Source organism: Belonocnema kinseyi, chromosome 9, assembly GCF_010883055.1.
Source record: "Belonocnema kinseyi isolate 2016_QV_RU_SX_M_011 chromosome 9, B_treatae_v1, whole genome shotgun sequence".
Classification (NCBI taxonomy): domain Eukaryota; kingdom Metazoa; phylum Arthropoda; class Insecta; order Hymenoptera; family Cynipidae; genus Belonocnema; species Belonocnema kinseyi.
In genome coordinates, this window is record NC_046665.1 from 43762908 (window position 1) to 43789301 (window position 26394).

General features: G+C 30.9%; 2 protein-coding genes across 9 annotated transcripts in view; one reads left to right on the forward strand and one right to left on the reverse strand.

Moving 5' to 3' along the window:
* LOC117179774 (protein bric-a-brac 2-like) overlaps positions 1-21949 on the forward strand; it is a 35947-nt gene extending 13998 nt beyond the window's left edge. For 2 of the 7 annotated variants that reach the window (XM_033371868.1, XM_033371869.1), the window contains exon 6: positions 13803-14271. In XM_033371868.1, coding sequence (XP_033227759.1) covers positions 13803-14251 — 449 coding nt within the window. In that variant the 3' untranslated portion in view covers positions 14252-14271. Of the gene's footprint in view, positions 1-1601; positions 2074-6640; positions 8016-9305; positions 11274-13802; positions 14272-19511; positions 20315-21690 lie in introns of those variants that run through there. The other 5 variants (XM_033371874.1, XM_033371872.1, XM_033371871.1 and 2 more) reach the window with 5 other exon arrangements.
* Positions 20346-26394, reverse strand: part of LOC117179773 (conserved oligomeric Golgi complex subunit 4) — an 11683-nt gene continuing 5634 nt past the window's right edge. Inside the window, exons 8-12 of one of the 2 annotated variants that reach the window (XR_004467956.1) lie at positions 24097-24363; positions 23829-24014; positions 22115-22411; positions 20549-20668; positions 20346-20473 (exon numbers count right to left, since the gene is read on the reverse strand). Coding sequence is in view for 1 of the 2 variants with exons in the window: in XM_033371867.1 (XP_033227758.1) it covers positions 22154-22411; positions 23829-24014; positions 24097-24363 (711 nt within the window). In the remaining variant the exon portion in view is untranslated. Of the gene's footprint in view, positions 20474-20544; positions 20669-22114; positions 22412-23828; positions 24015-24096; positions 24364-26394 lie in introns of those variants that run through there. The other variant, XM_033371867.1, reaches the window with a different exon arrangement.

The following is a 26394-nucleotide window of genomic DNA, read 5'->3' on the forward strand; positions in this document are numbered from 1 at the left end:
GTCATGTTTGTCGCGGGACATCAAAAGATGGCGGACCATAGAAATTGGAAATACGGAACTAGGCATGTCATTGCGGGGTTAATGTAATTTGGGGGGAGGGGGTCCGCCATCTTTTGATGTCCCGTGGCAAAAATGGCAGCACACGCATGTTTATATTTTCATGCACAGTTTGTTGGCAAAAATGCTTATGCGCATAATCAAGTGGCACATCGTAAGATGACTCCTCTCCCCGCTCATGGATTTCTCCCCCGTCTCGTGGATTCAACCCCGCTCGCACAAGTTAGGATGGCATGCCTAGTACCGTGTTTCCTATGTCCATGTCAATAGCTCATTTACACATTATATGAAATTTTGAGTTAAAAATTTGGAAAACTGAATATAAGGCATTAAGTTACATTGTTGTATGTTTCTGAATTTTTATAATTACAAACAAATTTATTTTGGAGAATTTTCTTGTAATTATTTTAAACGTTTATTAGTGCCTTTTATTTATTTTTCAAAATTTGCAGGTTTATCTCGTTTAATGTAAACGTGAGCCATGGAGAAAAAACAATTTCGGAATGGTAGGAATCGGTCAAATATTACATGGCCCTAAAGTTTTAAAACTTCGAAATTTGAAAATGGTATAAACTAGAAGGTTATAGCTTCCTGGAGAAGTTTTCTGATTTTAGCAATTCAAAATTTGATCATTTTTAACGTACAAAGGGAACTTGAAAAACTCAAAAATGTAAATTAAAAATGATAATTTTCAATTTCAAAGGCTTTTATCGCTTCTGAATATAAAATTTGAAATGTGCTTTTAAAATGCATCGCTTGCATATTCGAGTGCTCTTGAATTGGAAATCTTTGAAATTGCTTTTTTTATTTATCGATTTCAAATTTGGATATCCTACAATTTATTTCTATTTAAATTTGGAATATTTTTAATTAAATGTTTTTTTAATTCAAGCGTTTCAGAATTTGATCCTATAAAAGTTTGGATGCTTTAAAATTCTTATGTTTAATTTTAACTTTTGTAAATTTGATAGCTTCCAAATTTGTATGTTTATGTATGGGCCTACAAATTTGAAGGGTTCTGAAATTTAATTGCTTTCCATTTACTTTAACTTAGATTCGTCTTCAGTTTAATACTTTTCAATTAATTAATTGTTATATTTAAAGGTATGAAAAATTCTATTTTTAATTGAATCTCAATTACTTATTTAAGAATCTTCTTATGCCCAGCTCTGTTAGAAAGCACAAAAAGGATTCCCGCATTATCAAAAGATAAACTAGAACAATTTCAAAGAAAGGAAACACAAAATTCAATAGAGGAATAATTGTATCAGAATTTTCTAATATTGTTAAAGACGCCTGTAATTCCTAAAAACTAAATTATAAGACCTTCTTGTTTCTTCCACAAAGCACATTGAACTGGCACCTGGCAATGCTAAAAATTGTGGGTATTGGTCGCTGATAATGATATCTAGACTCGCTTTCTCGGCTGTGGGTTGGTGCTGGGACTGGAAAAAAACACGCACACACGTTACTAATGAAATGGTTGCTGCATGTACACATATTTTAAGAAACCACTAACCGAAGATTTGGCCAATTTTCTTCAGGAAGGATTACGTACATATCTGGTCAACCCCATAGCCTCAGCAAAGCAAATGGTCATGGAAAAGTATGTGTACACTGCAAGCGTCGAGGAATTCTCACATCACGTGGAAAACTTCGGCAGACTCGCTTCAAATGTTGGCCCTGCAATGCCTGCTTATGTCGATGGCCTTGTTTTGCGGAATTTCATGAAATACGAGCCATTCCTCACATTCCTCCCCCATAGCACCAACCTGCTGTCTACTTTTCGCCACGCGATTCAAATCAAGAACTAATACCCACAAAAAAGGGAGAGATAAAAACGCTCATTCAGTTAAACACTGAAATGAAGAGGCATTGATTATTCCAAGATCTAATATACTTCGACTATACAAACTTCTCATAAGGTGCATCATAAAACTCTAGCACTTCATGATGTACCTTGCCATGTATCATACTCTATTATATTTTTATTTTTTCTAATAATTAATAAATATTGTTGGGAATTTTGTAAATTGCGACGACCTCGAAAGACCCAGAGAAATTTCTTGTTTCAGTTTGAATTTCAGTCTAATGAGGTTTTTTTAGTTCCTTTAGTTTTTTGTGTCTAGAAGCAAAGATATATTAGATTGATACAAGATCGTGAGTTTTTTGCTCAGTTAAATCTAAAAGGTTACCGTAGGAACCTTTTTGTATAATAATTTGTCCAGCACCTGCATGACAATTAAGACTTTTTTATGCCTCTGATGTGGACCCAAAGCAGTTGATTTCAGAGCAATCAGGGGAAAAACAACAGTGGCAAGTGCGTAGTTCGCGTTTCGACGATTTCGCTTTATTTCTTTTCGCACAGGAAGAAAAATAGCCCTTGCGGAACAACATAATATCAATATGTCTGAGTTCTGTTGCAATCCGCTCTTTCAGAAATAACAAAGCCGCACTTTTTCGCACGGATGTTGTAAAAAATATTGTGTCCACCCTGGGAGAATAGTGATTTCACTCTTCTTTTTCCCTAAGCACAAAAGGTACTATTAGTAGAAGTGTGCAGTCTTTACATTTTTAATACGGGATATTTCATTGTCTCTGAGGTTCAATCTATAACAATTCCCCATCATGAATTTAAAATAGTAAGTTGATAAGATGACTTTAAATTCTGTTATTTCGAAATTTGGTGATTTTTCAATTTTATTACTTATATAATCAAAAGGTTAGAGAAAATTTTAGATTTTAGTATATGTTCAATTAAAAATTGCTCACTCTCGAACTAATACTAATATTATCGAGGGTTATGAGAGATATCTTTTATGACAAACAGGGGTATGCCACAATTATTATGATTGTAGTTCCCATTTAGACTCAGCGGGGAAAATGCGAAACTGCGGTCCTGAATACCTCTCGCACAACTATCGTGCTTAAATTTAAATATAATATCATAATCAATGTACCTTTTAAATTATATTCCCATTTTAAAATGCTAAAGCTTTATAAATATGTGTTTTTTAAATTATAAACTAAATAGCTGCTGTCCATCACGTCAGCTAAGTGTAAAGAAGGTATAATCTATGAAAACAATATTTGTTTGTTATCTTTATATGTATATCATTAACTGTGATTAGATACCTAAATTCGTCAAATGACACTTAAACTCGTAAAATACAGGTATCAAACATAGCGATTTTACCCAAAGAAAAAACTAAAATTAACAGAAATTATAAATTTACGATAGACGTAAAGAGATTTTATAGTTCACTTTTTAACACCGGCTGCTGCTGCGGTATTTTTTGTTATTTTGACATTTTTTACTCGTTTGTCATTTTGGAAAAAATTTCCCCGCTGATTAAATTTGGGAACAAATTTCCTACAGGCTTTAATGGCTTGCATGACAAGCCCCTTATGACAAGTATCTATATCTAAATTTTTGTTCACAGAAGATTGTGAAACCATTTTTAGGACAAACTTTTAGATTTGTTAGATTTATTTGTTCGATGGAATTATTATTATTTAAAAATTAGTTTAAAATTTATAACTTTTATATTTTGAACTGCTTTGTCATTCATGCCCTTTTAGAATGCCAAAAGTTGGAACTTATGTCCTTTTAGAGTGCTAAACGTTGGCACATATTCTCTTTTGGAGTTGTAAAATATAAAATTTATGCATTGTTGGAATTTCAAAGTTTGGCACGTATGGCCTTTTTCTGTGCAACATTTATAGTGGAGTCCCGTGGGATAGGTGGGGTTTCTTGGGATAGATTGGGTCCCGAGGGATAGGTTTTGGGTTCCTTGGGATAACATAAATCCAGAGGGATACGTAGTGTCCCATTGTTTAGGTGGAGTTCTGTGGGATCAGGGTGGTTCCGTGGGATAGGGTTTCATGTGGATCATGTTGGTTTCTGTGTGATAGGTTGTGTTCCATGGGATAGGTTGTGATAGGAGGGGCCTCGAGGGAAAAAAGTAGGACAGATGGAAGGACACCTGTCCGAAACTATAAAGGTTTCAGTCTGGATATACGAAACCTTATAAATGCAAAAAGTTTAATATTTTACTTATTTTCGTAGTGAATTGCCATGGGGACATGACGTGGTTCCTGCTAGGGTTAGTTTCATCGTGTTTGCATTTTAATATTTTCCTTAATTGTACGGGTAGCTTCTGCTTGAAATTTAAACCTTGCCCAATTCAAGAGGACATTTCAATGCATAAGTATTTCAATGCATAAGTGCTTCAATTTTTTAATTCCCAAAGTTGAATTTTATCATAATCGAAAATAATTTGTTTAGATATATTCCTTTATAACCTAAATTTCGACAGTTTTCTTTTCCAAACTTTTTTCACATTTTAGTTTTGAATTTGAAGGTTTTAAAATTAGAAGATTCAATAATGTTGTTGTTGAAAACATTGTATTGTCACTAAATTTGAAAGTTTTGTCATTGTTTCGTTACAAATGTATGTTTCCTATTTAAATAATTTTAAAAATGTTATTTTTTCGAAAATAAAAAACTTTCGAATGCAAACCTTTAAAATGTAGAGCCTTTTAGCATACAAATATTTGCTTCTACTTTTCAGAATAAGATTTTTCTCTGGGTTCAGAAATTAAGTTTAGTCAGAGAGTTAGTTCTATTTTAGGATTCGACTGGTGTCGAACGAAATCGAGAACAACTCTTACAGCTTTGCTGGAGTTTCTCGTCGACTGAGTAAACGATTTCTTCAATTTAGCGCAATTTAGATTTTAAGTTCAGAGCCCATTTTTGAAGGCATATCCCTCTAAAATGAATGGATATTCAATGAGACGAGATAAAAAAATGCTCATTCAGAATTCCAAGTTGTTGAAAAAATCCTTTTATATAATTGTAAAGATCTAAAGTTATAAAGTTTTAAAGAAAATCATCGGTGGAAGAATTTCAGTTTAAAATATGTGCAATTCTATAATTTATTTTTGTTATTAGTATTGAAGGCAGGAAATTTTCGATACTGAAATAGTAGTAAATTGGATTTTTCAGGTGCTGAAAATCTGAAATCTAAGATTAAGAGAATGCATTTCATTTTCTGTATATAAACACTGGCTAATATCTTTCCATAGACTGAATCTAATTTAGTAGTTTACTTTATCTTAGCAGCATAATATTTCTCAAAGTAAAAAGATTTATTGGGAAAGAAATTATAGCTTCAGTTTAACGTTTCGTTTATTGAAAAGAAATTTTATTTTCCGTATTTAAAAAAAAAAATTAGAGATTAGGTTTTACAATACTCAGTGGCAACGATAGTTTTGATAGTAAATAAGAACCGTATCTTAACTTCAGTAAATAAAACTAATCGTACCTGATACCAGTTTGCCTTGTAGGATTAATTCATTTTTTAAGGTCTTGGTTTCTCGGATAGGAAAATGAAATATTATATGAAAATTATAATTTTTGTCCATTTATCAAGTTTTCGTAAACTCGTTTCATTTTTATTAAGCGTTCCCACTCATTTCTTGTCTAAAAGAAATTCTTAAGTGAATCTTTTTCTATCTTTTCGTGTGGTTTACTTCTTCTCAAAGCACGTTTTATACAATAGTATACATTATGCACCAAGGGGGAGAGAGGGACTTTATTGACGAGTGTATGTTTTCAGTACGAGCCGAAGACGACTAGTGAAAACATACACTCCTCAGTAAAGTCCCTCTTCCCCATGATTCTTATGATATTTTATATAACATATTGGATGTGGCCGTGTTTTTCATGCCTGTTAAGCCGACTTAAAGTCCCGCTTTTCAAGATCATGGATATGTAATGGCCATGTATATATGTGCTGTCAAAAAATATTGTGTCATAGATATATCATGGCCATTGCATACTTATGAGCTGAAAAGGGGAACATCAGGTTTGCTCCATAGACATGAGGAACGGCCATAATCATCCATGTGTTATATAAACACTTTTATCACGAGCCTTCAATGTGAGAACAGATATTTGGTTGATAAAAAAAAAGTTCGTAGTAGAGAATTTGTTTTTAGAAGAATCTAAAAATTGTATAAAAAAAGGAAACAAATATTTAGTAGAGAGATGCGACCAAATCTCTTTTATCAGACTTGAAAAATATTTTTTCTTGCTGCACCATAGGGCAAAAATGTGGTGAAGGATATTGCAAAATTTTTTCGAGAATAGACTACAGTGGATATATTTTTTAGTATGGTTCTTTTTGTTTAAACAGAGGATGAGATAATTCTAATTTCGTTTGAAATTTCAAGAAATCGAATTATAAATTCAAATACGATTAAATTCGGGATTCTTAAAATCTACATGTTTCCAGATTTCTAGTTTTGAAATCTTAGACTTAAAAATTTTTTTCTTTCAGATTTAAATGCTGTTAAATTAAAAAAATGTTGAGCTATATTAAATAATTGTATCCACTAGTTACTCTGGGATTATCGCTTAGTCTCGTGGTCCTGTGTGTCCTCTTTCGTGTCGTCGGGCTTTGATCCTAGCTTCTGCTTTCAAACCAACTCAAAAATGTAAATCATTTACAAGAATTAGAATAGAAAATGTAGGAAAACCAGAAAAATTCAACATCGTCATTCTTACCTTTATTTGTAGACCTACCAGGAGGCGGAAGCGGTAGTACTGATCCGAATACAGACTTTGGTTTCTCTAACAACGACGATTTTATGCAAACGTCTGAGGCAGAATTATTGTTTCGATGTAGAATTTGTTGGAAGGGTTTCAAGCATCCGATGTCTCTCACCCTTCACAAGAACTTGCACAACGGTGAGACTGTTTGCCCCATTTGTCAGCGAGTATTTAGTCGAAGCTACGATATGAAAGTTCATTTGCAACGAATTCACAAATGCACTATCAGTGTCGATGCCAAACTTAATTTCCGAAAATAAATGACGAAAGAGGCTCCAGAGACACTCGATTTTTCAGGACGATAAAATCTTGAGAAAACGATTTTTAGACAGGGAAATTTTGTGCCATAAAGCGCGCTGCTGTGAGAAATTGAGATTGGAAAGTTAGAAAATTAGAAAAGATTGCTATTTAAATATTTGTTGAAATATTTCAATTGTTAAAGAACAAGCCGAATTTTATTTGAGACTTGTGCCTCACGTTTTAAATGTGAATGCCTTTTAATTTTATTCCTTCCCAATTTGGATACTTTCATGTTTCGTTTTTCTATTTCAAAATTATATTCCCTACGAATCTAAAACGATACAAATTTGGAAAGGATAAAATACGTAAGTCTCGGAATTAAAATTTTTCGAAATTTAATATTTCCAGCTTTAAAATATGAAAGTTTCCATATTTCGGTGCTTTAAAATTATTTTTTCTGAAATTAATCGCTTTTACATTCGATGGCTTTAAAATTTGTATGCCTTTATATTTGAAGACCTGAACATTTTAAAGATTTTAAACGCGAATACTTAAAAATTGCGTATTCATTTCACTCACAGGAAGCATTTGAGGCATTTCATTCAGGTTTTTTGAACATAGAAAGTTCCGATTATGAGATTTGATTTGTATTTTTCTTAGCCGTTAATACCAAGTTCCTTGCTAAGAACTTCGATATCGAATTTCCATCGAAAGTTGTATCCACTCTAGTATTATTTAATCGAGGGATAAATTGTAAATTTTCTCATATTTAACTATTTAACATTAATTTCTTAAAGAAATTGTGATACTGAAATTATGTACGTGCATTCCTTTAATGAGAAGACATTATTCGAAAGACGTTGCCCTTGTCTGCGCTTCTACTGTTACTTGTAAATATGAAATATTCGGGAGGAGTTTCTCATTCTTTTAAAATCATAAAATATGATCATTATATTATCTCAGGAAGAAGTACCACTGCCATTGTTTCGTATGATTATTCTGGCTCAGAATGCACATTTTAAAATAGTTTTTGAACTTTTCGTATTTCCCCATGAGACTGCAGGCCTGTTTAATAATACTTGGATAATTTAATGAAGAAAAAGGAATATTTGTATTTAGCAGGAGTACTTAAGCGTAAAGTTGTAAGTTTTGAGATAATTATAAAATGTTCCTAAATTATTTTGTAAATTTCCTAACTATTAATTTCTATTATTATTATTATTATTATTTTCGTTTAATTAATTGGAGAATTATTCGGTACGATTAAAATATTGAGGCAGATTGTATTTTTATTACGAAAGACGTATTATTACGCATGTGCATCATACGATTAGTACCAATTATTTTTCAATAAAAATGATTATTAGAAATTGATAAACATTGGTTACAAGCATTGTTTATTGTTCGTTTTATTTACTTTTAATTAAAATTCCTGGTAGGGTGTGAATTAAAGTGTGATTGAAGGGAGAAGAATTGATTAGAGGCACATTGTTCGCAAGCTTTTTAATATTTAGTTGAGGAGGCAGGAAGAATTCTATTTTTCTATGGTTGGAGGGTTGTTTTGGCTTGTTGGGATATCTACTTACATTGGTTACGAGCTTCATTTAGAAACGTTAGCACACAAATATGCTGTCTGTCTGAAAATCACTACATGCTGGTTTCTCTCGTATCAGATTAAAAAAATTTCTTACGAGTTCATGATTTCTATATTTGCTTCATAGCAGAGACCACTAAAATTATCAAGGCTTCAGATTTAATAAGTTCTATTAATGATCCGTTTTGAAACTTTCATCTAAATCTTTGCTTTTACGAATTTCAACTTTAAAATCGGAACAAACTGAACTTCTAAACGTTTGAAATGTTATCTCCTCCAATTGCATTCACATTCAATTTCCAAATTAAAAATGTACAGAATTGGAAATTCGTTGGCTTGAAAAAATTGTGTTTTTTACATTTTGAATTTATTAATAAATTTATTTGAAGATTTTATTTGTTTTTCCAATTGGGAGGTCCTGAACATCGTAAATCATCACTTCTACCTTAAACTATTAATTTCTCCATAAAAGCCTTATAATAAAGTCTTGATTTAATTACAATCAAGTAAATGACTAATTTGTTCGTTGCATGAAGTAATATTTGGACATGGAATTGAAACAGGAAAATCAAAAAGGATTTATTTTTGTTTTACTCTTGATTGAATTCAAAATGCGTAGAGTGCCCTAACTGTTTATCTTCTTCCATAAAACCTAAAACTGATTGGTTATTCTAGAACTGATCAGTTGCTTCTAAAATAGATATTGATCGGTTATTGGTTAACGGTTATGAATAAAATGGTAAATTGCCAATACAACTGATGAATTGGAATGGGAAACACTTTGGATTGTGTGCGCAGACTCACAGTGCGTACCACCTGTTGGGAATCAGCCTCTCGCGAGACCTATGCATACCACCTACGAGGTCAGAAGAAGAACGCGTCCTCGACATGATGAAAATGGAAGGTGGATCTGTGATACTTGTGGGAAAACCTATAGTCGTGGAGATTCCCTCGCCCATCATCGCAGTATACACAGAGGAGATACAGTCTGTCCAATTTGCCACGCAGTCTTCACTCGCAAGTACACTATGAGATGTCACATGGTTAATGTTCATGGCATCAAGTAATAAAAGGAATATAGGACCCTCAGTGCCATTTTTTAAGGACTTGATATTATACAATATACGCCAACTGGTCCTGATGCCATTATTTCGCTTCTATTCTTATCTCGGATTTGCAAACAGAATTTATTATCTCCAAAGTCACAAAAAAGCCACAAGACGGCGAATTGGAATTTCACTCCTGGTGTGCAAACTGTTTTTCGAGTTTATTTTCAAGCTACTCACTTAAAATTAACTGCTTCTGCATCTGTAGCCTCGAAAATTGTATTCTAACCAAACGTAAACCGATCCTAATTTGGATGTGATTTAATCCCAGATCCTAGAAACTGGAATTTAGAAAGATTCTAATTTCAGAGTGATCAGATTTTAAAGTAAATTGGATCTTTACCAAATTTAGGTTTGATCACTTTCAAAAATGTTATTCAACGAAAATTTAAAACCACCCCAATTCGGAACCCTTTTCATTTTTTTATTTTAAAGCTAGTATCTTATTTTGTAAAGCATTCGAATAAAAAGAATATAAATTTCTAATGACTGAAAGAAGGTAAAATTTCCAAATTTGGATGCCATTATATTTTGAAGCCTTCGATTAAAAAATATCTCAAATTTGGAAGCGATTTCATTGAAAGTGTTGGTATTTACAAATCTTTCGAAGTGAGAAGCAAGACGTTTTTTCAATTCAGTAATTTAAAAGCGTTCAAATTTTAAAAAATTTAAAAGTTTTAAATTGAGTTTGTTTTTGAAGACTGTCAACATTTTCCCAGCGTTTCTTGTTTTTTTATTTGAAGGGTTTAAAATTAACCTATAAACGAAATTTAAGTTTGCATTCCACGCCGTTCAGAATTAAATTTTCTAAATAAATTTTCTAATGTGATTTATGAAATTCAGATTTGATGCTTTAAATAATATATCGAAAGCTTCTATTTATGTTTTTGAGATTTTGTATAATTTAACAAAATGCATTAGAAATTCAAAATAATCGACGAAAACCTCCTTTTATAATAATTATTATAATTTGTAAGTTTATAAATCCGAGATAATAAAATAGCCTCTTAGTATCTTAAAACAAAACCTCTTAATTGTCTAGATCTAGACACAATTCAAAATTGCAAGCTTCAAGTCTAGAAATTAAAATTGTTAAATATATATCTCTATGTATATAGTTTCAAAATATTGCAAAGCCACTTTAATAATCGCATGTTAATTATGTGAACAAATTAATTTATAATTTAAAATGTTTCTAGTTTGTAATTATAATTAAGACACAAATATAGTTCTAACTGAAAGTTTTCTTACAACATATGAAGGCCATTATTAAACGTAACAAAACTTCTCGAAAAGTCTGAATTTACACAATTCAAGAGGTGCCAATGCATTCACAGAAAGTAATTTTAATCCCAATAATTATATTTATAACGCCATCTTCGAATCAAATCATGTACATTTGTTTATTTATATACAATTTTACTGTACATTAATTATAAGGCAGACCTTTTTTATACTCTTTTTGCAGAATGTTTTTTTACATTCAAGTTGCTTTTGAAATTTCGAAGTCGATTTTCCTTGACAATTCTTTCTGATGAAACAAAAATTATTGTAAAGAATTTAGAAACTTTGTAAGAAAAGAAACAGGTCAATATCATCACTACAAAAGAGTCGATGATTCTTCAAAAAGAAAAGGAAATAAAATTTATGAAACATTAAATTAGTAAAGTTCATACTTATTCTCCATTTTTTGAAGTCTCTTTCAACTCAGAAGTGAAAATTTAAGAGTTTTTCTACAGGTTGGTTTTTAAATTTTCTTAAATTCCAGAGGTAACAACAATTTTGTGATATTTAAGTACTCTCAAATTTTTGAATTTTTCTCAGACACTCGTGTCCAGTTAGTGTTGAAGAAGGAAGTTACTGGTCTAGTCATAATAGGTCTGATCTAAATTCCATTCTCATTTTTTAAGCCAATTTTGGTTTAGGTAATTGATAAGAATCTCGCCACTCAATTTTATGTAAATCTACATGTTTACGATTAAGATCGTAATATATCTTCCAAAATAGACAGTAAGTTATTTCCCCCTCTCAATTTATTTTTTTTTTGAGCTTAGCTTACTCACCAAGAAAAAATGTTGTTGATCTCACAAATATTTCTTTATTCAATTTAAAATTTGATTTAAAACTTAATTTTAATATAGTTTGAAATCAATTTACAATGTTCAATTTATTCCTGATAGATTCGACACATTCTTTTCTGGGTCTGAGTACAATTAAAAATAACACTTAGAATCGATCTCTTCGAAGCTACGATGTAAAAGACAGAAACTTTAAAAAAGTGTACACTGTAATGAATATTGCATTGTATAATACGTGTTCAATTTAAGAAAATGAATGAACTACGGAAACCTTTGTTAGTAGAACTTACTAAAATTAAAAAAAAATGCATTTGTGGAGAACTATTGAGAAACTTATTTGCCATCAATTCCAGTTTCTTCTGTTGGTTTATTTTAAGGTTTCTTTTTAAATAGGAAATTGAGAGAAAGTTAAAACTTTCAAGGGATGCTAATTTCCCTTTATTTCAATTTTTGAAATTATAGCTACATTTCAAGTTTTTTTCTTAACATGAAATTTAGAACAGGATTATTCTCATTTTGTTGGTATGACTGAATGGATGAGTGGCTGTGTGTTCAGAACTGCAAATTAACACCCTAGTGTCCACGAAATTAATTTTTCTTGAAGCGAAAAAAATTGGTCATACATGTTATCAATCAATTGATAACATATGTGCGTGCTTCGGAATTTTTCGGAAAAAATGCCAAGGTATGTCACTGTCACTTGAAAAAGGATTCCAATCGAGAGGAAAAAAAGATTAAAATATTTTAGACTACGAAACTGGGACGATGGGAATCGTTACTGAAAAATTATTCTTTTGCATGGATTTTTCAAAGTGAGGTTAATTTTCATTTGCAGCATATCACAAATTTTGTTTATAATTAACAATCCGTTGTAGCTTTATTATTAGAGTTGTATTTTTTTATGTTATATAGAAAGAAAATTTACGTTTTTTTGTGTTTTACTTTGAAAAAAGTCTTTTTAGTCTAGAATTATTTTATTACTGACGAAACTGTTTAATATGATAAATTTAGACTAAGATCGAAGAAAAAGAAGTGAAATTTTTGCTTTTTCGTTTTGTCGTTGTTGGTATTCGAACCCTCAACAGCGTAGTTGGAACACGAGCCAAGATTTTAAACATTTGAGCCACGCTACCACCTGCTTTTATAATTTATTTGTAGGTTTTTAGGATATTTAGCCAGCGAGCATGATGTTTTGTTTTGTGATATGTATTTTTTTTAATGCGTTAACATATTGGCATTGCTTCTTAGTCATAAAAAGCCAGGGTTGATGTCTGTATCTAATTGTGGGCGTTCGCATGAAAAGGTCCTTAATGATATGTATGAAGTTTTGCAGAATTGCACAGGTCATCTGTTATATAAATGCATAGATTCTCTTCATTTCGGGAAAATCGTGTCGTCGGGGCATTTTTGAAGTTGGAACTTCGAGAAGCCGCTTTTCGAGAAAAAAACGCATCTAAACTTGAAGAGTGCCATAAGCGCACGTGTCATACTTTTTCTTCAACACACAAAAATATACCCACTACCAGTTTCTTTCAGGACATTCGTATAATGTCAATAGATTCAGTATAAGTCCTAGTATCATCCCCCATTCAAACGCTAAAATAATCATTTGTACCCTGACTTAGAAATTCGCGAATATCTGCTAAACGAGAACCGGCCGTAAACGCCTTTTTCATGTGGAGGCCCACAGATTAATTTTTATAACTGTCGAAATACTTGTATAGAAACAATTACTGAAGGGAATTACATTTGTCATTTAATTACTTCCAAATTTAATCGATTTTATATTCAGAGACTTACAAATTAGATTGCTGACAGCTTTGGATATTTCCGAAAATACTAATTCAGATTTTTTTTTTATTACGAGTCTTCTTTTATTAAAATTTCGGAAACATTACAATCTTTTCCAAAAGATTCTTTTTTCTAAAAGCTCGAATTTTTCAAAACCCAAAATGACCCATCAACCCTGGCTGAAATAAAAAATTGGAACGAGTGTGACTGAATGTATAATAATCGACGAGGGTAGAAAAAGATAAAAAAGATTTTGTTAGAGTGGATCAGCGTCGATTTTGGACATGGCTATGTAGCTATTTTTTATTTATTTGATTTAGATTGTCGTACAGTGGTCATCGAACAACCATCCCACTCTTGCAAACTCTGCGGTAAATCATTTTGGAACCGAGACTCGATGTATAAGCATATGAATATGCATAAGGGAACGACCCAGTGTCCTGTTTGCCACAAAGTTTTGAGCCGCACAACCCACATGAAGCGACATTTAAAAAATCGACATGGCTGGTTGGGATTCGGATCAACAGCAGACGCGGCACGAAATTCAATAAATCCACTCTCGCTTTCCACGAATCCACTCTCGATCTCCTCAAATCCACTCGCGATTTCCACGCCGAGACAAACTCAACAAAACCAAAACACAAATGCCAATGCAAATACTAATACCAATGCAAATGCCAATTCTAATCTTGAATCGAGTGCTACTTTTACCACGATTCGAATTCGAGAAAGCAGCGTCGAAAGAATCACTTCTAGTCCTATTCCTTAGTGTGCAAAAACAAGAAAAATCCCCCAAAAAAATCCAAAGATGGATTATTTTATCCATGCCTATCTTAATTTTTACTACCTAGTCATTTCTACACAACTTGTATGAATATGTTTTCATATGTGTATATGCACACAACCAACACGAGCACCACGTTCTACCTCCAGGACACGTAGAAAAAAATACCCCCGACCTTTTCCTCCTTCCTTTTCCCATTTTTACATCCCTTACCATTCTTAGGGGCGTGAAAAAATAGGAAGTTGATTCAAATTAGTTGAATTTTTAAACTTTGAGTCAAGTCGAAGAGTTGATCTCATAGATAAAGTCTCAAGTTTCTTTAAAGAGCGTTTGAAAGTATTTGTGTACTCGGAATAATTGGCTATTATCGAGTACTCAATAATAATAAGAAAGTACTCAAAACTTCCAGTCTTCGAAGATTTTCAAGTTTTCAATGTTTGTTTGATAACATTACAAAATTATTTATGAATCAAAGATTCTTTTAGAATTGTTTATTCAATTAATATGTTTCAATATTTGCAATCGTTTGAAGAGTAAACTATCCTATTTTAAAATAATTTTATATAATAAATTATTTGATAACAAGTTAACAGGTCACATTAAAACATTTTAAAGGCATTTGCTCTTTCTGAATGTTTGACTCGAAGCTAAAACTTCAATTCAGAGCTTCAAATTTTGTTCACACTCCCAACTCTGTAAGACTCCTTGTGAAATTTATATTTTCCCTGTTCAATAGTGGTTTCTTTTTACCATAAACTAGGAAAAATTAAAATTTAAACTTTCGTTTTTTAAACATTTTTCAGATAAAAATTACAGGAAATTTGTTATATTTTTTTTCTATCTGTTAGAAACTATAAAAATATTTAATATCTTGTCTGTAAATTTTGTAGCCTTTCTGATGGTTTTAGAACTTGATTGTAATTTTTAAAAAAATTAGAGATATTCGTCCTTTCTTTAAAAGTTAGGGAAATTATTTATCAACTTTATTCACAAAGTAAAAAATTACATTTACTCCAATTATTTAAAGGAAAGCAATATTCTAGATCTTATTTTTTCGATCTACTGGTCACGCATTATTAGTGTTTTTATCAAATATTAACACTTTCAATATTAGTTATACTTTTTTTAAATTTAGTTTTAATTTAAATATCCTATTCTTTTGCAAAGAATAGTTAGTCGAAAGTAATTATTTTTTTAATTACAGTAAAATAGCAAAGAATTAATTTATATTAATAGGGATTTCAACAGGACTATTTTTAAGTTTTCAAGCTTAATTATTAAACTTCATATCTGGAATTTACCAGAGAACAGATTTATTTATCACGTTATAAATATTGTGTAGAACCAAAGATTTCGTACAAAATTACGAATATAACCAAATATACAATTATTAATTAGAGATTATATTTATACAAAAATATGCATTATTTTTAAGTAAGATTCAGTCAAAAATCTCCAGGCTACAAAATTTTCTTTCAAAAACCAAACTGGTCTTGCCATAAACCCGAAAATTCTTTTAAATTTCCGAAATTAACTTTTTCACTGTTGAACAGGGTACTTTTTCCAGGGGTTCATTTCCTACCAAAGATTCTAGAGAAATGTAAATTACTTTATCTAGTCAAATGATTTCAGTACTTAATAGTCGTCTAAGGAGGAATGTGCATTTTTTGTATAACGAGTCATGTAAGAAAGTTTAATCTTAAATGATGCATGGTAGATAAGCCGATTAAAATATCAATTGGTTTAGACTAAATAAATCTAGTCTTAAAGATTGCCAAAGTCAAATGCTAGATAAAAATGGAAAAAACAATATAGCCTCCATCAAATCCTAATTTTGGATAAAAATTCTGCCATAAGAATCGATAATTTTTCCCTACTTATGTAACCAAATTTTGTTGTCAATGACTAAAGGTCTACGAGAAATAATTTAAATATCGGCAAAGTATAAAGTTTTTCAAAAATAAAAAGCAGGAGTAAAAACTTTATCGCAATTTAATACAATATATATAGTTTTTAAGTTAAGGCCTCGAGGAATATATAAAAAATTATTAGACTATTTGAAACTTGTTACAATATTGGTTTCCTAAGAAATTATAAATTAATATTATCCCACCAATATTTTTTAGAATAGATCATTTCTGTGTTTCTTTTAAGATTTAAGTCCTTTAGTGCAAATTGACCAAACGACCGATATTTATATTATATTTATAATTATAATTATTATAATATTAAACATACTCAGTATAGTTAATTAAGTCCAGAGACTTGCCGATCACAAGGCCTTTTTTGTTTGAATATCCATCAAGGATTTTAAAAATGATTAATTTTTTCCTTGTTTTTTGTTTTCAGTTTATTAATTAGTGCTCAATGTTTAATTTTAGTCTTCGAAAGTGGCATTCGTTCTTTATTTATCTGTGCTTGTGTATTTATTCTATAAATGAATAATGAATTATTTATATGCAAAAATAATTAATTATTTAAAGGCCACATGTAGGTAATGTAATATATCTGTAAAGAACATTGCCACCAAATTTAGTGCAATTGTAAGATTGGAAAAATTGTTGAAAAAGTTCAACGATTAGTAGTCTGTCATGAACGTTAAAGTTGTGTCGAACTTACTAAAGTGTTTGTGAATTATTATTTAAGTGTGTTTACTAATTTCTAAGAAAAGACAATGACTGCTTTATAAACCAAAAAAACTTCCTTTCTGAAACTTTCTGTTCAGACCAATTGCCATTCGGAAATTTTTCATCTTGGAAAATTGTTATACATTTTTTTAAGTCTTAATTTCCAAAGATATTGCCATTTAATTGTCATTGTCATACTAAATTAGTTTCAGACTAAACTTACCATAATTTTGTGTAATTAACAATTGTAGGATAGTATACATTTGCTTTCTCTGCATCTACAATTTGAGATAAATATAATTTGTCAAAATATTGTAGATATTTGAAATTCTGACTTTTTCTTTTATTATATTAATCGATAAATAACGACTTCGTTACGAGGTTCAGCGAATATTTGTACACCTGCTATAATAGGTGAGTGTAACAAATATTTCTATATAAATTCTCGATTAAAAAGCGACGTTAGCTCGTCAGTAGGAACGAATGTGCACATTCCTCAAACGCCACAATACAATTGCTAAGTACAAGATTGCCAACTATTATTTTATTTTATAAAAAGGACTTCCTTAGCGGATTATTTATTAGAGAGAAATGGAAATGTCTATTATATTATAATAATATATTATCACCTAAATTTACGTTCGGCTTATACGCAGGCAAATTATGTAAGTGAAGATATGTGTGAATAAAGTATCAAAATGTGAATCTAGCACAGATCCTTTCCCCATTTTCAGACATTTTTTTTATCCTACATTTAGTCACAATACCATTTTTTTGTATTTTTTCAGAATTCTTTTAGTGTCTGTATAATTAAATTTCGTGAATCTAAAAGATATTTTAAACATATTCCGCGTTTGGACTAAAAATCAGAGTAGAAAATAATTTTAGAGAAACCTCTTTTAATTGTTGTTTTAATTGTGGTTTTAATTATTTAATTATTTAAATTATTATTTAAAATACAAATAACCCACTTTAAGAGTCAGTGTTTAGGATGCAAATTGATATATTTTATTTAATAAAAATGAACAAATTAAAAAAAAACATGTACACGATTTTTTTAAGAGACTACTTTTAAATCTAAATACATCAATTATAGATATAATTTATGGATTCATCGCCCCGAAAATGGCCTTGAGAGTTTTCGGGAATTTATGAGAATTTTGATTTTTGTATCTACTCGTTTAAATGTTTAAAATTTGTTTGCCTTCGAACGGTTCAGATTTAAAAGGCTTTCTAGTTTAGAAGATAGGTTAGTGTTATAAAATAATAAATTTTGAAAAATCATTTTTATTATAAGTTATATAAAACTTAGTTGTCTAAATTTCAAGTTTTTTTTACTGTCGAAAACTCATGATGAAAACTTAATATATAATAATTGAAAGCACTTGAAAGATTAAACTTTCCAGCTGGGAATGGTACAAATACAAAATTTTGAAACTTTTTTTGGATAACAAGTTTCAAAATTTTAAAACTGACATTGGTCAAATAATTAAAAGAATTAAATGTCGAGAATGAAAAACTAACATTTTTGCGAGAAATTCTTTGTAATTGAAAGGAAAGTTTTGAAAATTTGTAAGTGCTTATAATCGAGAGCAAAATTCAAAGATTGCTTATTGTTAGATACGTGTAATTGCGCGGGGGGGGGGGGGGCAATTTTGAAAAAAAATTCAGATTTTGACGAACATTTCCTACTTTTAACGATTATGACCTACATTTATTGTTATTGGCAAATTTTCAAATGGACCCCCCCCCCCTGTATGGGGAAGTCCTTTCAGTGAATTTGTGTCCTTACGATATTTGATAAGGATCGCCTGAAAGACCAGAAAATCTAACTAGACCGTACTTTGACCGAAAGGCTTTTTCCTTACGTTTGGTGCGGGGTCCTTTGAAAATTTGTTAAAAAATGTCTAGTTTCTCGTAACTCCTTTAACTTTCTCTTAACATAATTTTTACCTAATTCTTTTTAGATTTAACGCTATTTGAATTTAATTTAAACAAAATTCCCCATGATAATCATTTTATAAAGACTAGATTATTTTGAAATCCTCACAAATTAAAAAAATGTCTCGTAAATTCTCTAGATTCGTAGATAATTAGAAAATCAGAGTTGTCTGTAGAATTTAGGACTCTACCTGAGTCTACTTATTAATGAATATTATTAATTAATACCGGCGTGCAAAAAACTAGAAACTCGAGAAAATCGAGTCCTGTTTTTATTTTGTGTCAATATTACTTCAGTTACTAAATGTCTGCACCGAAACTCAACCATTTGAACCCGGAAGTTGGTTTTAAAGCAAATGAACTTTACTTAAATTCACATGAAGTTTTGGGTCTGAAATTCTTTCTGTAATTATTATTTAATAAAATCATGTTAAATGAATAAATTTCGAGTACTTGAATTTACATATCAACATAAGAGTTTCTTCAAAGACCTAAACTTCACTCACATAAATTTCCTATACAACTTTAATTGGTATGGCTTCGCTCAAATTGAATTTGACTGAACTAAAAGCTGAAGGAACTCGACTTGACTCGAAGTTTCGATTTTTTGCACACCCCCTTTGATTAGAATCAATATTATGAGGAATCGGGGTCACGAAACTGTTGATGTGTTGCAGGGGGGGTGGGACGGAAACGGAAGCATGTTGGCGATACAACTGGTCAAGTGGTGATGCAGGGTCCAGGGCGTTTTTCGTGCAGTCTCTGCGGAAGTGTTTACAAGCACCTTGCTTCGCTGACCCAGCACCTTGAAGTGCATCGGAACCAGACAACCTGCATCCTCTGCCACACCACTCTCAGTCGTAGAACCGACCTGCGTCGACATATGCGGTTGAAACATAACATGCAATGGCAAAAAACCATTCAGAAGCGACAAAAATCCTAATCAACAATTCAATTCGAAAACCCGTAAGGACTCAATTTTCAAATCCTCCGTATTATTTCATTCAAACTACCAATTTACGAAATATATTTATTTTTTCTCCGATGTTCCTTTTTCTTCATCTATCACATATTAATGCTGTTAAATTGTTCATGTCATATTATTGCATTCAGTCTGTGAAAAAATCCTCTCTACCTCCGCTGGAATTTGAACCAAGGTTTTCAGATTGCCAGTCTGGTGCGCTAACCCACTAAGCTTCGGAGAAATCTTAAGGCTTGGGTTCGAATGCCAGCGGATCAAGGGAGGATATTGTCACAGAATAAATAAAAATATTATATTAATGCCTTAACGGTATTAATACACTGAACATTTTAAGTATTTAAGTATTAAATTTTCCAAAGTTTGCACAATTTTCAGATTAACGAATTAAAATGAGAACAAATAATAAATGATCCTAAAATCTATTGTTTTTAATTTAAAGAGTTTGAAATACAAAAACGTAATTAAAGTTGCTAAATAAAGTCTACAGTACTTCAGAAACTTGATAGATTAAAATATATTTATACAAAATTTTATTGAATTCAAAATTGGACTTTCTAAAATATTTGAATGATTCACTATCACACTCGAAATGTTTCTTCAATGTCAACCTTCAAAATTAAAGAAAAATATCCTTTCCCAGCCTCGCAATTCACACTCCTGGAAACAAAAACATGTTAAGTAGTTGTTACACGTATAGAATAGGTGAAATTGTAATTGCAAAGTATAATGTACCTTAATTTTGAAATCCAACTTCCGGTATGAATTGAGTGGCGGGTTAGAGGATTTTTTTAACGTTTCTCCAATTCCTCATTAGATTGATAATCGATAAAATTAGAGCTTGGAGCACAAATTCTAGAAAATAAGAATAGATTTAACTAAATTCTAAGGTGAGGTAAGAAATTAAGGCGTAGCAACTGAAAAGATATCAGAGTTTTAATTTATATTTATTGTTTGACGAATTGCACGAAATTATTTATTTTAAGAGATTAGTAGATTTTCCAGAGAAGAATGACAAAGATTACAAGTTAGTTAAAAAAAAAACAAATGACAAAATTGGTTTCTGCCACTTAGTCCTAAGAATTAAATAATATGTTCGCTACTTATTCGCACTCGTGTGTTTATAATCGATACTATAAGGCTTGAAAAATGTTTTGCGACAAAATCAGCTTTTCGAGTTTAAACTCCAATATTACAAGAAACTAGTTAATAGAATTGATGGTGTACTCTCTATAGGCTTTCTAAAAGGAAAGAAATTAATGTGTAATCAATTATAGAATTTAGGTCAGAAAATTGGCGATTGCGAGCAAAGGGCGTAATTATTTATTTAAAACGAATTTCCCAAAGATGAGCTATTTATCTAAAGCTCACATATTTCTTTTCTTTAGAACCTGAATATGTATTATAAGAGAAAATAAAACAGGTGTGCAATTACTTTGGGAGCAAAAAATGGGCAGCCGCATGAAAAGGTCCCTTATGGCCGGTTATATGCATTTTTCTGGGTCAGGGTCAAAATGTTTTCTTTCGGGTTTGAGTGAGGGCCATCTCAGGTTCGAAGAAAAAGTATAACACGTTCGCTTATGGCACCCTAAAGGGTGCGTCTCGGGCTTAAAATGCGGGGAATTCATCCAGCTATATGACTATGCGTAACTACATACCGACCATAAGGGCATTTTTCATGTAGACACCCACAAATTATTATTTAATCCAAACTTATTTTTCAATCAGGTTTATCAATTGTATACGTATGAATATCATTTTTTCAATACAGAGAATAATTAAGAATCGGTTTACAGTTGAGTTCCCAGCAGAAATAAATAAAATTGGAATAAACACAGAACTCCTGAAATATGAAAAAATGTACAATTTAATTGTAGATTCTTCAAAACGTCCGAGTATTTCATCGTGGTGCAACTTGTGCAAAGTTTCTTTTGCCACTCAGGCAGCTTTTGTTCGTCATTATGCTTCGAAACACGAAACATCACAGAATACTCCAGCATACTGCCAGATTTGCAACAGATTTTTTAAAACTAAATGGAGTTTAGCGACCCATAATAGTAAGTATCATAGATTTTAAGAATGAAAATGATTCTAACTCGTTTGTATTTATATTTTGATATTATTAAAACAATAAAAAATGGCCTCAGGTTTCTAAGAAACCAGCATTTTCATTTGCAATTCTTCATTTTAATATAATTAAAATTTGAATTAAAGCAATAATGATAAAATTTTTATTTCTATTCTACGAGAGAATGTACAAAATACTAAATTATTTTAATACTTGTATTTAAAATGACATACTGTATATGAAATAATCCTTTTCGATCATTTCTGACATCTTTATAGTTTTAGTCTTTTAATATCTTCACTTCTAAGATCTATCCTAAGACCTGCAATTTTTCGAACTTCTTGGGGCGTCAGTCTCCAGGCAATTGCATCAGCTCCACAATAATCTGCAAGTTCTTCTACTTTTTCAACACTAAGGATCGTGGCTATTTGCATCAGTCTTGCAAATTTATCTCGAACGGACCAGGAAGTTGCAGATGCTAAGTAACTTGCGAGTGATCTTATTTCTTTGTCTAGAATAAGACCTCCAGCCTGAAATTTAAACAATTTTAAATAAGAATCAGATATTATTTGAATATTTCACAAAAATGTCAAAGATTTTATTACGATTTCAGAAAGATTTAGATTTTGGAAAGATCAGGGCCCCCAAGCTGGCGTGTATTTCACCGTGACAAAGTTTTAGGTAGACAGTTCAAAGCCCTGTCGCTGAGGCGCTATATTCACCACACACACAAACAAACTTTGTGTCATTGATGACCCCACTAGGCCACACACAACCTCTTTATTTTTTTGTAAACTGTCACAAATGTGATAAACCACTAAAAATAATTAATAAATATGTTTTTTCATGTTACGGAGAGCAGAAGGTGCATTTAAAAAGTGTTTAATTATTAAATCTGTTGAGTCAATATTTCAATTTTTTTAAATCTTATGACCAAATTTAAAAAAAAATTATCGAAGATATTACTGGCGTTACCGTAATCCTTTATATCTCATACGTTTTTTATAAAGACTGACGCTTTCTCCACTAAATTCATTAATGTGACTTGTTTACAATCATAAAAAGAACATTTTACAAATTTTTTTTATAACCATACAATTTCCTTAAAATATAGTATTTAATTTTTAAAGAACTGATATTGCGTATTTAATAAAATGTACATCCTTGCTTGTTATGTCCACACTGCGAACAAATATAATGATTGAATATGTTTTTATTAACTCCTTTATTCGTAATCGTGATGAAATTAAAATTAATGAATTTAAAGGAGAAATATGCAGCCCTTTTTTTGAAATGTATGCAAGGGATGAAGGGTTATGATAGCGTCAGTGCTATTTTAACAAAAAATATTTCTGAATTTTTCGAGAATGCTTGGTTAAATTGAACATTCAGTTTCTACAAAATTGATGTTATGTGTTTAAAAGAATACTTTTACTGCTTCCACACCATTAAAAATATATTTAATAATTATTTTCAGTGATTTATAACCTATGTGACAATTTTGTGTGTATGGCAAATGTAGCGCCTCTGCGACAAGGCTTTGAACTATTAACCCAAAATTTTGTCGCGGTGAAATACACACCAGCTTGGGAGCCCTGGAAAAGATACAAAGATTTCCTAAAGCGTTCAAAGATTTAAAGAACGATTTTACAAAGATTCCTGAATATTTGTATGATTTCACAAAGATTTAAAAAATTTCAGAAACGTTTTAAACCTTTTCTAGATTTCAAAAAGACGCTAGACTTTAGAAAGTTTTCGAAAATTTCAGATTTAAAAATATTTCAAAGATGTCGAGGAAACTTCAAAGATTTCAGAAGGATTTCGAAGATTCCCGAAGGATTTCAAGCGTAATCAATCTCTTAAAAAGATGGTAGTATTATTTTTGAAAAATCCAAAATTTATAATAATCCAAATGAAACTTGTAAAAATTCAGTTAAAACCACTTACTCTATTAAAAGTGCATTTAAGCACCACCTTCTCCAATCGAGCCGTGACTTCCGCAGTGAGAATTCCAATCAAAGCGTCATAATTTAAAGCAGTGAGATTATCCTTAAAAGCTTGAAGAAGGCCTTCCAAATTTAAAATTAGAGTCTGCACAAAAGGTTCGTCTGTTTCATACCTCAGTAATTCGTCCTAAATGTTATAATAAGTTCAATTGTAATTTTTTTAATTTACGGTCGTACTCTTTTATTGAGTTGTATTTTCTCTAAACTACCTCATTCACGTGGTGATTTATCGAAAGGAAAGCATCAACCCAAGGTGTGACTCTTGGTTTCACAGCACTCGCTCTTAACTGTTCCAATCCGTAATCAATTACAGCCCTTAAACTATGAGTGACTCCCTTTAATCCAGCCAAACAACTATCCACTTTTCCCCTTTCTTTATTCTGCATATTAGAAAAAGCCTGGTTTATTTCCATATTGAGGCTTTTGCTCAGAGTCTCCACATACTCGATGCTGACATCCGTGTTATTCAGATAAGCCTGCAAAATAAAAAACGTAATTTCTAAACAGCTGTTTCAGAAATTAAAAGATTTATTTTAATTATTTATAAATTATGAAATTTTAAGTAAGATTAAATGTGAAAGCTCACTGTAAACCAATTAAACACCTAGCCTATATCTAAATCATGTACATAAAAATATTAATATATTTGTTTAACAATATAATTTAATTGTATACAATGTGTATCCGTTCTAAATTTTGTAGACGAATGAAAATACTTTAGTCATCTGTAATATTTAAAATAGTTTTAAAAAAAGTATTTTTTAAAATTATGCCTTTAACCTGAATAGTTCTTATCATTTTCGTGCATTTAGTAGAGGAGAGTACTCGAATATGAGATATTCTCGTAATACGAGAAAGCGCGCTATCAGTTAAACTAAGAGACCCACTCTGTTGGTTCTATCACTAACTTGTAGCCCTTGAAGAAAGAGTAATTTCGTGGTATAGTCCATTTTTCATTGGGCTTCTAAAGATTATAGGCGAACTTTTTGTGAAATCGATGGTGGTCGAGTTCTTGGAAGGGAATTCTTTAAACCCTATTTATTATTCATTAAACATGTATTTAGCAGTAAAGTTTGTCTGGAATGATGGGTATTGAATAACTAAGTAGGAAAATATCGATAGTGTTGAAGTTTTTCATTGTACAGGTCAGGCATTGTAAGTTCATAGTTGCACGGTGTGTTTCTCATAATATGACATACCTGTGTTTTTACGACAATGGCTGCGCGGGGGAAATCGGTTATAAAAGTGTTTGTGACTACTGCAAAAACTAAATATATCTAAATAGCAGTAAATTTATACTTCGGAAACATAGAATAAAGTTTTTCATTAAAAATAATACTTTATTTTGCATTTTATTAGCTATTTCCTGGGATATCTCATATTATGAGAATAGTTTGACGAGTTTAGAAAAGGCACTTTTTTACATTTTTTTTATTTTCAGCATAAAAAAAATGTTTAATAAAATTTTTTATTTGAGCTTCTTATGACAAACTAAATTTCCTTTAAAATTACCTATATTACTTTTAAATTCAGTACATACAATTCCGACAATCACGCCAAACAGAGTTGGTATCTCATATTAAGATAGTCTTCTCTACTAATAACTTTAATTTTTTGTCGTATTTAAAATCAAGTTTTTGCTCTTTCATTTATTATAATTATTATTAATTTAAATTTTTCGTTGGCTATATGTACTTCCAACAATTTTTGTTAGGGTTTCGTAGTCCCAGGGAAAAACCCTTATGGTTAGGTCGGATCCAACATATGACTTAAAATTTGCATGGGGCCCAAAATTTATTACATGGGGCCGAAATTATGCAAATTTCCGAAAGATATATAACAAAATAATCAATTTTATGTATATGCATAGCGGCAAATAATGGCATAAGGCATAAAAAAATTACATAGTTGGAGAAGGAATTTTCTATTTATTTATTTTTTATTTTTATACAGCCATATAAGTCCGGACACTTAATTATGGGCCACCCTATACAATGGGGTTTAAAACTGGCATAGGGTTCAATATGGGGATAAGGCCTAAAAATAACAGGACCAAAAATATAAGCATCTAAAGTTTATCATAAAAGTAGCCTTGAATACCTATATTAAAAATTTAAGTAGTCCAGTTTTTGCACCAATAGTCTATATTTAGAATTCTGGTGCACAATGAAAACAACTTTATTTAATTACATCTCTTTAATTAAATTTAGTAAAATGATTATAAAAATAAATCATAATTCAATAACTTTGGCAAACAATCAATCTAAAAATGAATATACTGCTAATTGCCAAAAATTTGACCATTTTAGGCAATCAGATTTTCGAAAATATAACAAATTTCTAAACTACCTATTTATATTTTTTGTATTGTGCGTAACCCAAGAGAGTATGGCAATATGAAACAAAGAGATCAAGAAATGTATTTGTGATGCATATGAATTTTACAAGTATTTAAAAGTCGCGTGGCAGGACATGCGACTATGAGAAAACAAAAATGTCTTTTTAAA